The sequence below is a fragment of the Nerophis ophidion genome, linkage group LG19, assembly GCF_033978795.1.
Source record: "Nerophis ophidion isolate RoL-2023_Sa linkage group LG19, RoL_Noph_v1.0, whole genome shotgun sequence".
Taxonomy (NCBI): domain Eukaryota; kingdom Metazoa; phylum Chordata; class Actinopteri; order Syngnathiformes; family Syngnathidae; genus Nerophis; species Nerophis ophidion.
This window is the reverse complement of record NC_084629.1, coordinates 9223442-9239914: the sequence shown is the minus strand read 5'-3', so window position 1 is coordinate 9239914 and position 16473 is coordinate 9223442. Positions and strand designations below refer to the sequence as shown.

At 38.8% G+C, this 16473-nt stretch overlaps 1 protein-coding gene across 1 annotated transcript in view; it reads left to right on the top strand.

The window, feature by feature from the left end:
• The window catches only part of LOC133537933 (F-box-like/WD repeat-containing protein TBL1X), an 84746-nt gene that overhangs the window by 54835 nt on the left and 13438 nt on the right, over nucleotides 1-16473 (top strand). The window contains exons 2-4 of the mRNA XM_061879112.1: nucleotides 8947-9051; nucleotides 13670-13815; nucleotides 14092-14311. Coding sequence (XP_061735096.1) covers nucleotides 8994-9051; nucleotides 13670-13815; nucleotides 14092-14311 — 424 coding nt within the window. The 5' untranslated portion in view covers nucleotides 8947-8993. The remainder of the gene's footprint in view (nucleotides 1-8946; nucleotides 9052-13669; nucleotides 13816-14091; nucleotides 14312-16473) is intronic.

Sequence of the window (16473 nt, the reverse complement as noted above, 5' to 3'; positions counted from 1 at the left end):
TAAAATGCACTTGGCCTCATCCATGGAACACCACATATTTTTGTCTGCACCAGCTCTGTTTTTGTGGCGTGCAGCTGCATGCCATTTGTTTATTTTAAGCAGCGTACGCAGGATGTCCTGCTCTTTACATGACCAGTTTGTCACAGATGTAATTAGTTTCTCTGCATGCCCACTTATTATTTTAACTAGTTAATCATAAATACTAGGGATGGGCATTTGACATGCTAGTTTTAACTCTTTTTTTTTTTAAAGGGTATCCAATATTGGGTTTATTACAGGTATATGCAGCAGTTCTTCCCTCAAACTGTCAGGGACATTATGCGTAAAATTACCACATTTGCTGTGATACCACTGGACACATTTTGCAAATAAACACCGTTTGTGGAAAACAAGACTAATATTGCAATGGGAGAAAAATATATTTATCGTTTTGTCTAAAACAAAAATACCAGTGGTCAAGTAGAATAACACTATCAACAAATAATTTACAAATACGAATCTAAATAACAACTTTACACTTGCATGTGGCACAAACATTTGTGTAAGAACAAAGTATGAAACTATGTGCTACTAATGCAGATTTATGTTTTTTCAGCACCTTCCTATTGTTGGTTCACACAGGAAGTGAACTACATTTGAACATGTACAAGTTATGGTGTGAGTTAATTATCATTATTAGACATTAACTATAAGCTTTACCTTTTCCTACTCATTTTTGGACACGAAGTGTGCAAAAATAACTACTGTTCGTGATGTAACTTGTTAGGCATGTCTAAACAAATCCTACCATTTCTGTATAAACTGGTGTTAGAAATCCCAGTTATTTTTTCCTTAACTCATAGTGCTTTCTGTGTCTCATGTTAGTGTTTAATAGTGTTTTGATTTTGTTCTGCATCGTCAAACAAAATATGTACTATGATGTGCCGCAGGAGAAAAACTTTCTCTGATGCTGTGTCACAGATGGACTAATTTTTTTTTTATTCTTCTTTCCCCTCACCCTCGCTGTCTTTTGTCTGCATTTTAACTGTGTATAGCTCAGTATTTTTTTCTGTATCGCCAGTTTCTTCATTCTATTTGTTGCATAGTCACTGCTTGCGGTGCCCAGGTCAATTAGAAAGCCTCATAAAACCAGCACTTTACTATCAAATTGCAAATTATATTTTTCGAAACGAAAGGACAAACCGTGAAACAATTTCACATCGCAGAAGCGCAAAGAGACAAGCAGCAAGCTTGTTGGAGTACAAACCAGATTGATACGGCATGCTGATTTAATTGTCGGCAGAAAAGTCTATACCAATATGGTCCGATCCGTCACATTTTTAGGCCAATATGATATCGGTCGACCAATAATGTTGGACATCTTTATTTTTTTTTTAATATAGTGTAATTTTCAATGGTAGAGGTATTGAAATCGTTTGAACACCTGTCTCATCAACAGTAGGCCATTGATCATCAATGTAGCTTACTTTACCATAGCTAATATAATGTCAAAGGAGTCAAATCAACAGCACCTCTGCTGGTTGAACCCAAGTAGTGCACTCACTTCTTCCTCAATTGTTTCAATTTATGATTAGTCCCAAACCTATGCCAGGGGTTCTAAACCTTTTTGAGAGGCCTGGCACCCACTCAGATATTAGCACTAAATTATAGGGCTGCAGAATTATGGGAAACAAACGTAATTGCTTAAAAATTGTGATTGCAATTCAATTTGCAATTTTTATATTTTGTACATAAAATTATATAAGGAAGGCGGATATGTTACTTTTAGACTGTCAATCCAAATATCTTTGTCTCAAGATGCCACACTTTAGAATATGCAACCATTTACTTTAAAAAATATATTTTGCTTCTTGCAGACCGACTCACAACTTGTGTCTACATTATGCTCTAAACGGAAGAAATAATCGATACAAACTTAACAGTGTTCATAATTTAATCATTAAATATTATAATAATGATGCATATAACCATTTGAAAAGTATATAAACATATTTGTCATTACTGTAGACTTTTTATTTTTTATTTTTTCCGTTGTACTGTAATTCATCCATCCATTTTCTACCGCTTGTCCCTTTCGGACTGCATACGGATGGAGGGCGGGGTACACCCTGGACAAGTCGCTACCTCATCGCATGGCCAACACAGATCGACAGACAACATTCACACACATTCACACACGAGGGCCAATTTAGTGTTGCCAATCAACCTATCCCCGGGTGCATGTTTGTGGAGGTGGGAGGAAACCGGAATACCCGGAGGGAACCCACACAGTTACGGGGAGAACATGCAAACTCCATACAGAAAGATCCCGAGCCCGCTCAGTCCGGGATTGAACTCAGGACCTTCGTATTGTGAGGCACATGCACTAACCCCTTTTTTCACCGTGCTGCCTGTGAAAGATGGCTTACTGCAATCCGTCATTTCTACTGTTTAATAAAGGCTACCACGTGCTCAGAGCGATGCAAAGAGTGAGATGTGTTTTTCCCTGTTTAAAGTGAGAGACGAAGAAACTTGAGGGTCAGCAATTAGGATTGGCAAACATGGCTGTCACGCAAATGCCGGTAATGGCGGAGAGAAAAAAAAAACCCGTCAGTCTCTTGTGGTTATTTATCGCACTGATTTAAACCTTGATGTCAATTCAATGTCGATTAATCATACAGTTCTTCTAAATTAGTCATTTTACTCTTAATGTTAATTGTATACAATGATTTTAATGATATGAAACCATATAATCCCAAAGATTATTGTCAAGACTGAGGTCAGGCTGACTACAAAAATAAATACTAATCAAATATATACTGCATAAGAAGGGACTCATAACTCATGTATGCTTTGTGTGTCCCTGACTTGGCTATTCTTAGCCCTCCAGTGATAATTATGCTTATTAGACGTTGTGTTTATTTGCCGCCATGGAGGCGAGGATTGGACGCAGTAGCATAAGAGAATAATGCTTAAGAGTCTGTGGTGTTGTTGAAAAATCATTTTTTTTATAGAAAAATAAAACTAGGGCAGCAAGACTCACTCCACGGTACCTTAATGTGGCAAGATATTTTAATGGTAGCATGATAAATGTAGCTCATAGCTGTGTGTGGTTTTTCAAAGTTTTGCACAGTGTTTAAAAAGGCTAAAAGGCTTGGGCTTCTCCTATGCACTGGGGAAAAAAAACGTGGAGCCTATTTTAGTTTTCTTTTCGCCCCAACCTGTTTTCACTCACCGTGGAGACAACAATTACATTTTGTATTTAATTTAAGTTAACTGAAGTAAGCTCAGCAGGCCTTTCTTTTATTTTTCTTAATCTGCCGTGTCGCCCCTGAAGTCTTCAGGCCACCACTGCTGTCGTAAAACATGTCATTGCTGTGTTAAATGTGCTGATGATGCTACTCCAGCAAAAGTGTAGGTATACAGCTCTGCTACTGTGTCCAATGTTGTAAGTCACCACGGCAACTACTAGCCTGGCATTCATATTGCCGCATTTTAAGTCATTTTTGCAGGATAGTATAATGGGAATCCTTTTGAAGTCTGTCACCGGCACATTAAAAACATTCTAAATGTGCAAGGTGTTGTCAACAGTCCCTGGTGCCACGCTGATGCTGTCCTTTCGAGTGCTGCTTGGTTTGAGCTTACGCTTAGACACGACGGACTATAACGTTCCCATGGGGTTACCCACTAAGGCCCCGTTTATCCAGGGTAAATCACACCTACCCTTGTCCGTGTCAACACACAACAATGCCACTGTTTAAGACCCCCACTCCTCTCTGTCTGCCGGCGCAACGCGACCTATTATGCATGCGTGTAAAATGTACACGTCATAGTCTTCTCCAGTGTTGCTTTGTGTGCAAGTTCTTAAATTTAACTTCTCTGAAGAATATCCAGTGTTGTTGTATTTGAATTAACTGGAATCCAATGTGCCGGGGGGCCCCTATTGTAGTGAATCACATCTAAGACTTCATAAATTAATCAATTCTTTATTAGACACGTAAACAATGTGATAAAGAACATTTAACATTAATCAATGTAGTGAGCTAGATATCTGGTCAGGACACTTCTCACTCATTTGCCTTCACCTTCATTTTCCATTCCTTTTTGGTTATTTTATGTACTCTGGACCGAGACCTTGAGTCCGTGACATACATGGCGGACAATAACTGCTTTGCCAGTCCAAATGCATTCGCCCTTTTCCTCAACAGCCAGGTAATACAAAGCTCACGCTATCTTTTTTTTTTTATCACATCCACAGGAGCTCGCATTCTCGTAGTCTGTTCTTCGACAAATAGCCAAAGTTTTTTGCTAAGTAGCCTGGCTGGACATTGGAAAGTGTTCTTGACTTCTGAGAAGTGTTGTATCCCGAATAGCAGCAATCACTTTCTCTTAAGGCAGGGGTAGGGAACCTATGGCTCCCAAGCCACATGTGGCTCTTTTGATGACTAAATTTGGCTCTCAGATAAATCTTAGCTGACATTGCTAAACATAAGTAATGAATAATTCCGCTGATAATCACAATGTTAAAAAAAACGTTAAAAATATAAAACATTGTCATACATTTTAATCCATCCATCTCTTTTCTACCGCACCTGTTCAAGAAGTCGCATTAATGGTAAGAAGCATTTTATTTATCATCCGTGAGCTTCCGAATAAAAACGTTATTTAAAAGAATAATAGACTTATTATGTGAAGATCTGTCACTTCATTTCTGTTTGTGCTACTTTGTTTTGTATTTACTTACCATCAGTGCTCTTATTTTGTTTCCATTTCCTGCTTGTCCCACTGAGCGCTGTTTTTTTCCCCCTCACCTGCTGTTGATTGGCAGCCGGTCCACACCTGCTGCCAATCAGCTTGTTTCTATTTATTCTTAACTTGCGCGTTCCTCAGGGCTCGAAGATTGACTATTGTTTAGAACTGTACATGCAAGACTGCTTAATTCTCCTCTGTTGATGATATTAAAATCATCTTACCTGCTCTCCGCTCTCCTGGTTCCTGCATCTTGGGGTCGCCACTACTGCTGCCATGCGAGTTTGTGACATATTATACTCTATAAATGTTGGTCTTACTTAAAAATGCAGACATTTAGTTGTATTCAGTGTTAAAAAATATTATATGGCTCTCACGGAAATACATTTTAAAATATTTGGCTTAAATGGGCTTAAAAAGGTTCCCGACCCCTGTCTTAAGGTAGTCATGTGTGATTTCCACAAGCGTCTGCACATGTAGAAGAAGGAGAAACACGAGCATGTCTGGATGACTCGCCTTCATATTTCCAGTGGTTAGCTCCGAGCTACGAAACCGCTTTATTATGAAGCTGGCTGTGGCCGGTTCTTTCTGACGTCACTTCCTGCGTGGGCGCGTTCTTTCTGGCGTCATTTTCTCTCCAAACTCACTTTGTAAACGAGCAATGAGCTAAGTGCTGAAAATTCAAGAATTACACGGCTGACTTACCCGTGTAAAAAAAAAAATTCCGGAAAGGGGGACCTAAAACGCTGGTTTAGTTTGGCTTAAACGGGGCTTAGGCTAAATAATTATTCGTTTATGGGGTTAAACGACTTAGTTTAGACATGGCCTTAGATGTGGTGCATCTGTTTGTGTATTCAATGTTAAGATCCGTACTCGGATCTTCTGATATTATTGTTTATTGTTTCCATTGTTGTATCACTCCGTCATTCTACCTCTTATTTCCTGTTTGTTCCGTCACCATGGTCACTCATTACTTCACCTGCTACTCGCGGTCCCGCACACGTGCTACAAATAATCACCGTCCCTTTATAAGCCTTCCTCTTTTCATTCTTCTGCCTGGGACTCTAGTTTGCTCTCACGCAACTATACGTCTGTTTTGATCGTTTGCTTACACGCAATTCTTACTATTTTCGCGAGCTCTCACGCTACGCACCTCATTATTAGCTCACATGCTAAATGTTTTATTTACTCCTTTTGTGTGCCAACGTGCCAGTTTAATTTTCTATTTTGTATCTCCTAGTTCTCATACTAGCGTCTTTGGTGTGCCTTTTGTTAGCTCCAGTGTTTTTGCTATAGCTCTCCTTCTGTTATTTAGAATAAATTGGTTATATATTACCTTTTGTTGTGTTCTTCGTTTTGACGCATCCTCGAGGAAATCGAACCCGGCACCACAATGCCGAACAGGCGTAACATTCAATTGTATTAATTTAACATTTGTAACTGTTGGGTTGAGTCCCAGAAGTTTAATGAGCAGCGGGGAATATACGCCGTGCATTTGCTTTCACAAATAAGGTGGTGATGGAAGTTTCAATATTTTAACCAATACGTTGGGACAAGCGGTAGAAAATGGATGGCTGGATGGATGTTTTGAATTAGGGCTGGGCGTTTTATCGATATACACGATATATCGCGGGTTTGTCTCTGTGCGATATAGAAAATGACTATATCGTGATATTCGAGTATACGTTCTCACGCAGTTGCTTTTAGCTGCGGCATCACATTACAGGCTCTTCTTGCTCTTTCCTGTCTCTCCTTTTCACAGACAAGCAGGCGCACCTTCTTACATACTGTCACGTCATACGTCACATACGTACACCTCCTCGCGGAGCGGAGAGGTAGCAGCGTGGGTAACGTTAGCCGTGATGCTGGCAGAGCCGTGCGAGTGGTTATACGAGAGAAAGAAGGTGCGAACGAAGGAAGAATACATTCCCAAGAAAAACAGCAGGGGGTCCATCGTCTGGCCGTGGTTTGGCTTCAAGTGGGAATATGTCGAACAGACAACCGTAATAAGTCAAGCATGCGGCACAAGCATTGCTATAAAAAGTAGCATCACTGCTAATATGTAGCATCATTTGAAAAGTCACCTCCTAGAGAATGAAGAGAATTTCATAACGTCCGTAGTAACCTACCACATAGCGAAGGACGAATACTATTTGATTTCCTATTATGCAGCTCATTTATATTTGACACTTAAAATGTCTCTGACAATCTTGCACTTTTTGTTTTGGAAATGACATGAACGTTTGTGCCACTGCTTAATAACTGTTTAATAAATACGGTTTTGGCCAATTGACGTAGTTGTGATTTCCCTCTCTGCATGAAAGTTTAAAAGTAGCATATATTAATGCAGTGTGAACAAGAACGTTTTAATGTAGACACATAGAATCATCATACTGCTGTGATTATATGCATCAAGAGTTCATTCAAGGCCAAGGCAAAATATCGAGATGCATATCATATATCCCAATATTGCCTAAAAATATCAAGATATAAAAAAAAGGCCATATCGCCCAGCCCTATTTTGAATAGTTATAAGACTTTTACATCCATGCAGGGGATGTAAAAGTTATTGTTGATAGTTTTGTAAACTGCTAAAAATGACCTGATAAAAATGGTCTGCTCCGTATGTTTTTTTTTTTAGTTTGAATGTTATTAGAAGTCACAAGCCAAGCCATTTCATAGAACATAAGTGTGGAAAAACCTTCGAGCATTTTGTCAAATATGGAGGCCTACGTAATTGTGTAGTTATGCATCATCACCCATCTTTGATGCTGATGCCCCTTTTTGCCCCCCAAGTTGGACCAGGGCATTAAGTGTGCAGTTGTTTGGTTTATTGTTGTTGTTGTTGTGGCCTGGCTCCACAAGGCTAAACCCCTCAAGTGTGCGCTAATGGGCTGTGTGGTCAAATCAGGACACGGTGGCCGAGTCTCACAAGCTCAAGTGTTTTGTTTCCGTGCAGAAGAGAGCAGAGATTTTTGCCTTTTGAATACATTTGTTGACGTAAATGACGAGAATCTCGGTGGCGGTGGGGGAGACGAAAGCAGTATGTGTGGCAATAATATCTTACTAATGCTGATAGATTCTGTTCTGCATTTGGTCAGACTTTTGTAATCAGGCACTGCTTTTCTAGTAGCTCAATTTTTCCCATGGCGAGATAATGGTTCGTTTAATTACAGAACCTCAAATGTCTTCTGTGGTGCATAAAGGTAAACTCCCGTAACAAAGATTATACTGTACCAAGTTGAAAGTGAATAATTCCTTTTGAGCAACATGCCCCCGCCCCCGCCCCACGGCTGTGCACCTTTTTGTAATTGGGACAAGACGGTTTTCTGTATTTTTCTCCATCGCTCTTGTTGCTAAGTTACCAAAGGGGAGTTGAGAGTGGCCAGGGGCTATTTTGCAGTGCACGTTGGACAGCCATTAATGCTTCATACCTGATGCAACATTTATTACTGTTTGAATCCTCATTAGGGCCTTTTTATGTCAGTATTTTGAAATGAAAAGAATAAAGCAAGAGGTTATGACTCATTTGGAGTGTGCGGTTATTTTTTTCCCCCAACTGTCACATTTGTATACCGGCTTGTGTGCTAATACTGCATAACATTCCAGAGCCACTTGCCTAACAAGAATATCTGAAATATTGAAAAATGAAGAACTCTGCAAACAGTATGCGGGCTGTTCTTTCTGGTGTAAGAAGTGTCCTAGCTTTTGTGCCTTTTTATCAGGGTTCTTTCGCCTTTTCTATGGTTTACTGAAGTTTTGGTGGTGCCTGCTTGCATCCGTGTGGAAAAACTAAACATGTTTCAAGGTGCTTAATAAAACATAATAATCAATTCAATTATTAATTCAGTTAATTTTCTGTTGATGCTGATACTAAAAATACCTTGAACCCTATTGGCGCCTTGCTATGTTCACACTTTGGCTGGAGATGATGTTATCCCAAGGAAATGGCTGGAGATGATTTTATCACACGGAATGACTGGAGTAATTAATGTTACAATGAGATAGGCACCAGCGCCCCCGACCCCAAAGGGAATAAGCGGTAGGAAATGGATGGACGGATGGATGAACTACATGCAAATGACTGGTCATCCGGCAGTGTGTTGCCATTCTTGCTCTTTCTGCAAAAAGAGAAAAATGAATATTTTTGCACTGATGTGAGAGCAGAGGCCTAAATATTAATTATGTTTCTATTTTTGTATGCGTCTTTTTTTCCAGGAGTGAGCCGAGCCTTCCAGCAGATCCTCTTGTTTCTTTGGGCTAAAATGAGTATTACCAGTGACGAAGTGAACTTCTTGGTCTACAGATACCTCCAAGAATCAGGTCAGTCCAATCAAATTTTGACACCTAATTGAGAATGGATTTAATTTTAATGTTGGCTATTTCTTTACTTGACCTGGATATTGCTCAGAATACTTTGGAAAACATGTTAGCAAAATTGTATTACAAATATCCTCCAAGCTTTATAATCATTAGACAAGCAGTCAATTATTTATGGCCAATTAATTTCCATAGCCGTGCCAACATGTTTTGCTTGATTACGGACATTTTTTTTTTTCAACAAATCTTGCTCAAATTTTACAGACATCTGCTTTCCTGGTGTTTTGGCCGAAACACCCTTAGGTTTTGCAACTTGCTCAAAAAAAATATATACGAACACCACTGGCTAGCTTAGGTTACCAACAGAATAGGGATTTAACGATATGAAAATGTATTATCACTGGTAATTGTGACCAAAATTATCCCATTATCATTATTATCGCGGTATTGTTTAATGTGCTCAAAAAATACTTGTACAATACTTAAAATCTTTAGCTTTTTTCCATAAGGAAAATGAATAGATCCACTTTTAGAAGGCCCACTATTTTGCATGTGTGTTTTCTTATGCTTCACTGACAAGAGTTTTGGCGGGCATTGTGGCGTTTACTCAGTTGTGCAGTTGAATGCACTATAAAAACACCTCTGTGTCACAATTCTCCGAGTATATATCGATCACTCTGTACGAAGACAGCACTGCATGTAGGTTCAATGTAGACAATTAAATAGCTTAGTTGCTCAGACAGCAATGTTTTTATGTAAGTTTTGATTGGGATATGTTGTTCCTTAATGGGGAAAGACGTCAATGTTGACTTTGTTAGTATTCAAACTTGTGAGCTAGCGTCAGTTCGTCCGTGAGTTTATCACAGTGTGGTTACAAATCCTTTTTTTAATAAAAGATAATTTTAATGTCTAGTGGTGTAAGTAATTGTCAAATGTTTTACTGCGGTTATCATTAATACCGTTTGTCGTTATATACCTACAACAAAACATATCTTTTTAAGTGTTTATTTTTCATGATTGTTATCTACAGGCAATTTTCCCTCCAATTTTTCATTCGTGTGAACAATCGCCAAAACTCCTTGATCATTCAGTGGCACACATGTGAGCGACTGCAGACGTGCACACTATTAAGCGCTTATCTTTTTATTCGATTTTGTGCACGGCCTAGATTTGCTGTGCGCAGAGGACGCGTGAGCAGTGTGCAATTGCACAGAAGCGTACCTTAGAGGGAACGTTGTCGACAGGTCTATGAAGGTTCTCATTCTACAGGGTTTTTCCCCTACAAGTAAACGATCGTGGCGCTAGATAAGTGCCACCACACCTTTAAAATAAGTTTGTTTTTTATACTTGAAAACAAATTTAAGGAACATATTGTATGAATATGTATATAACGTTACTAGTCAATGTACTATTGTCCAAAATAAGTTTGAAAAACATCTCAAATATCATAAATGTGCATCTAAATCGCCTGTTAGTACGATACAGTTGGTCGTGCATCTGATCGTAGTTGACATGCAGCAAAAGTAAGGAGAGAATGTTGACGAGAAAAGTATTTTAACGGAATGAATGCATTTCTTGTTCAAATCTGTGTAAACTCCCGTATTTCCTTTGACATTAACGAGAACATCTTCCCACATTCCAAAATGATGCATGTTAGGTTTATTGGAGACAGTAAATTGTCCATAGATATGAATGTTTTTGTGAATGATTTGTTTGTCTATATATGTCATCCAAGCTAATTTTGGTTAGCCTGTCTATGAGCTAATCCATTGTATGTTAGCATCAAGCTAGCGGCATTAGAGCTCAACCCTCATTTGCATAATGATATGCACTTCATGTTTATAAATAAGTGCACTTAATTATATTTTATATAGCAATTTTTTCTAGTGTCTCAAAGCGCTTTACATAGTGAAACCCAATATCTAAGTTACATTTAAACCAGTGTGGGTGGCACTGGGAGCAGTTGGGTAAAGTGTCTTGCCCAAGGACACAACGGCAGTGACTGGAATGGGGGAAGCGGGAATTGAACCTGCAACCCTCAAGTTGCTGGCACGGCCACTCTACCAACAGAGCTATGCTATGTACTTTCGTTAGTGTAGTTAGTTTTACACTGGCTTCATTGTGGAGAATATCAAGAGAACACTCCAAGATATTTTTTCCATCTCTAATTTAAAGGACTGTTTACATATTTGGCAAAGTAACTCGCAACATTCATGGAAGGCAGAATATTGTGTAGTTTTTGTTACCTTTTGCAATAAGCAGCAACAATTGAAACGGCATTGAACAAAGAGAGCACAGTCTCCCAAGTCAAATTTACTGCGTGTTAAACATTGCTAATAAAGGTGATTCCAATTCTGATATTATAAGAACAAATATTATTACCATAAAACATATATTTGTTTTTAAACATACATACATTTGTTTAGCCTTTTTAAAGAAAATAAATGCAGCTGAGATAGGGTTCAGCGACCTCGAAAGGGACAAGCGGTAGGAAATGGATGGATGGATGGATGGATGTGCATCATTGCATATCAAAATGATCACAATGTCATATTTATGATGTCATATTGACCACACCTCTAGCCACGCCCCCACCACTACATATTTAGTGGCAATCTGGGGGAAACCCTGTATCTATATGGAATAAATATTCCTTGTTGTCCTGAAGATTTAGTCACGCACAAAGCAGGTTGCATTCATGCTGTAATAATAAGTTACAAGTATTCAATGATAGCTAACGTTAGTACCTAAACTTTAGCTGACAACAAGCTAAGATAATGCATGTGGGCGTGTGGTATGTGGTGCGTAGTTTATGTGCTCAAAGGAGGAAAAGGGCAGGATAATGCTTACAACACTAGAAAGTTAGCGCCTTTTTGTGTGGCAGTGGACATTGTCATCTACAGTAATTGCCTGGCTTGCGTAATACAGTGTGTTAGTTGTTTTTGCAGGTTTGAGAACAGTATGTATGTCAAAACAATTTTTTAAAACGCAATACTGTCATGTAAACCTACCCTAACTGCTAAAATAACCACTCGGTCAATACAACAATCACTCTGAGCCAATCACTCATGATTACATTAGGGTTAGTAAACTAGAAATGGATAATATTGTGACGCACCAGGTAAATCGAGCACTGTGTAACTCTAAATAGCACAATGGATAAATGTTTAAGTCTATCTACAAAGACCAAATATGATGACCGTTACAGTACATCAATAATCATCAGCAAGTAATAAACATATTGTTATCATTATGGTAAAGGTGAGCCAAATAAGTACTCGTTAATGCTTTTAAAACAAATCTTATTCATTTGGACTGCTGTAGTTTCGTTACTATACACAAATGGCAATATTTAAGAAACTTTTTTTTAATTTGGCATGACATTTATGACAGGTCCTGGGAAATGTCTGTGGTTCCAAGAACATAGAGAACCCCTGCCCTATAGTACATTAATGTAGTGTACCGCACTTTTCGGAGTATAAGTCGCTCCGGAGTATAAGTCGCACCTGCCGAAAATGCATAGTAAAAAAGGAAAAAAAAACATATATAAGTCTCACTGGAGTATAAGTTGCATTCTTGGGGGAAATTTATTTGATAAAACCCAATACCAAGAATAGAAATTTGAAAGGCAATTTAAAATAAATAAAGAATAGTGAACAACAGGCTGAATAAGTGTACATTATATGACACATAAATAACCATGCTATACGTTTACCAAACAATCTGTCACTTCTAATTTCTAAATCCCATGAAATCTTATACGTCTAGTCTCTTACGTGAATGAGCTAAATAATATTATTTGATATTTTACGGTAATGTGTTAATAATTTGACAAATAAGTCGCTCCTGAGTATAAGTCGCACACCCGGCCAAACTATGAAAAAAACTGCGACTTGTAGTCTGAAAAATACGGTATATCTTAATGTCACATGTGTCAGTGCACATAATATTGCAGGCCATTTTATATAATATTTCAATCAACCACATTTTATTTATAGGGCCTTTTAATAACAAGTGTTTTAAAGGGCGCAGAGTTTAGACTGGCGAAGATGTGTCACAGCGACGTCTGCTTGAAAGTGTGTCCTTAACTCTTGACTAGTTTTGGAGTGGAAATCTCAATGGGCAGCTGCGACAGTATGGAATGTAATTACCTATAAACTCTTCACAATATAAGCTCATGTTATATAAAAAGTAGAAAAATATTTTCAGGAGATATCGGAATGAGAATGGTCAGATAAAGTACACAGTAAACCTCCTCTGTCAGATTTAGTAAGAGCTGTGTTTAGTCCTCACAGGTCGACCACTTTTAGCAGGTCATCACTGCAGTGCACTTTGGCAACACTCCAAAAAGAATCTATTTCTATTGCGGCTTGATAAAGAAGGCATCTTTTAAAACTATTAGTCCTAACACAAACTGCCCAGATTTGGTGCAGCCAAACACAAAGGTGGGGGCGGAAATGTTTTTTTGTCCTAATATGACCAAACCCAAATACAATCCATTAGATATGCTAAAGGGTCCATAGACCTTCACAACCTAAATGACTCTGAAATGTCACGCGTGTTATGCAATTTGGGCCTAGCGCCTCAAGGAATGTGACTGATAAATTTTTTGGGTTTTCAGGTTTCTCTCACTCAGCATTCACCTTTGGCATTGAAAGCCACATCAGCCAATCCAACATTAATGGAACACTAGTGCCCCCTGCAGCCCTCATCTCCATCCTGCAGAAAGGGCTCCAGTATGTGGAGGCAGAAATTAGCATCAATGAGGTGACAGCTCTCACACAAGCTGCAGATGTCTTCATTATGTAACCTATCACATTCATTTTATATATACACACTATACAAAAACATGACACTTTGTAACTGAAACTTTTTCCACACAATTTTTGAAATTTAGTTCATGAATAATTTCACCAAATAGTGTTGCATTTATATTTTTGTTCAGTGTGTTTGCAAGGTTTTTAGTCCTAGCACAGCAAAATCCTCAAAGCATATTAACAGTCCCCATAGTTTTGCTCATGCATCGGACATTTCCACCGACAGGATGGAACGGTCTTCGACGGCCGGCCGATCGAGTCACTATCGCTCATCGACGCCGTGATGCCAGACGTGGTGCAGACGCGGCAGCAGGCCTTCCGCGACAAGTTGGCCCAGCAGCAGGCTGCGTGCACAATGGCAGCTTCCACCTCCGGCAACCAGTCCAACCCGCCAAAGAACGGTGACGCCACTGTCAACGGGGAGGAGAACGGCACCCACAACATGAGTAAGTCATGTTTCTATCATTTTGTCCTGTTCTATACTTTACTTTTTTCATGTCTTAAGAGTCCTACAATATCCAAACCTATAGTTTGCAATATCGGCCTATTTTCATGAAAAAGTATGTGATCCCCATTGCCGAATAGTGCCTCTCAATGCCCCCTCGCTAATATTGTATTTATTTTAAGAGTCCTACAATATCCAAACCTTAAGTTTGCAGTATTGGCCTATTTTCATGAAAAAGTATGTGATCGCCATTGCCAAATAGTGCCTTTCAATGCTCCTTCGCTAATATTGTATTTATTTTAAGAGTCCTACAATATCCAAACCTATAATTTGCAGTATCAGCCTATTTTCATGAAAAAGTATGTGATCGCCATTGCCGAATAGTGCCTTTAAATGCCCACTTGCTAATATTGTATTTATTTTAAGAGTCCTACAATATCCAAACCTTAAGTTTGCAGTATCGGCCTATTTTCATGAAAAAGTATGTGATCGCCATGGCCGAATAGTGCCTCTTCATGCCCCTTTGCTAATATTGTATTTATTTTAAGAGTCCCACAATATCCAAACCTATAGTTCGCAGTATCGGCCTTTTTTCTTGAAAAAGTATGTGATCGCCATTGCTGAGTAGTGCCTTTAAATGCCCCCTCGCTAATATTATATTTATTTTTAGTCCCTCGGTCCCACAGTGTTGCGCTGCTTCAAATAATCACCTTCATTACGGCAAATAAACTGCACTTCTTAATATCTTAAGTATCATTATCAAGTACCGTTTTTTCGGACTATAAGTCACAGTTTTTTTCATAGTTTGGCCGGGGGTGCGACATATACTCCGGAGCGATTTATGTGTGAAATTATCAACACATTACCGTAAAATATCAAATAATATTATTTATCTAATTTTGCGGAAGAGACGAAGAAAATGTCAGCAATCGTCACACACGTCAACCAATAAGAATTCGGCGGGGGAGGGTCCTGGTAGAAGTGCATTGTGGGTTATGGATTGCTAACTGCTATATGCTATATGCTACTGCCGTAGCTATTAAAATGGATAATTTCATCGTTGGCGGTAACATAAAAACTGAGAAGGGCTGAACAAAAATGGCACCGAAAAGGAAATCATGTACTAGAGATTACACAATATCAAATAATATTATTTATCTCATTCGCGGAAGAGACAAAGAAAATGTCAGCAATCGTCACATAGACGTCAACCAATAAGAATTTAGCGGGGTAGGGTCATGGCAGAAGTGCATTGTGGGTCATGGAATGCTATATGCCACATGCTACTACCGTAGCTATTATAATGGATCATTTCATCGTTGGCGGTAACTTATATAAACTGAGAAGGGCTGAACAAAAATTGGACCGAAAAGGAAATCATGTACTGCAGATTACAAGCTGGACGTAGTGAAATATGCAGCAGAAAACGACAAGGGGAAGGCGCATACCTTTGGAGTTGACAGAGTTGTTTAGAAGCGACATCAAGGAAGAAGATTTCCTGGGATTTATCGATTAGGAGTGACAGATTGTTTGGTAAATGTATAGCATGTTTTATATGTTATGGTTATTTGAATGACTCTTACCATAATATGTTACGTTAACATACCAGGCACCTTCTCAGTTGGTTATTTATGCGTCATATAACGTACACTTATTCAGCCTGTTGTTCACTATTCTTCATTTTAAATTGCCTTTCAAATGTCTATTCTTGGTATTGGATTTCATCAAATAAATTTCCCCCAAAAATGCGACTGATACTCCAGTGCGACGTATATATATGTTTTTTCCCTTTTTTATTATGCATTTTCGGCCGGAGCGACTTATAATCCCAAAAATACGGTATTAGGACGAGGTTAAACATGTTACACACCGAGAGCAAGCCAGGAAAAAGGCTTTCTAATAGGTAAGCTGGCCGCTGAACTAGCTTGAAACAAAAGAAGTAATAAGTGCTTTGTAAAGTTTAAGAAGTGTAGACTGAAGCACGTACAGCAGAATGTATGCAGCCATTAGCAGGAAATGAACAAGTAAATTATGAAGAGTGTTGAGAAAGGATAATATAACAATTTCTGTTGTGTGCCAGCATTGTCACAGTCCGTATACGGCAAGTAAGAGAACGATCCATAAATTGGTGGCGCTGACTCCAAGGATAGTATCAGTATACGA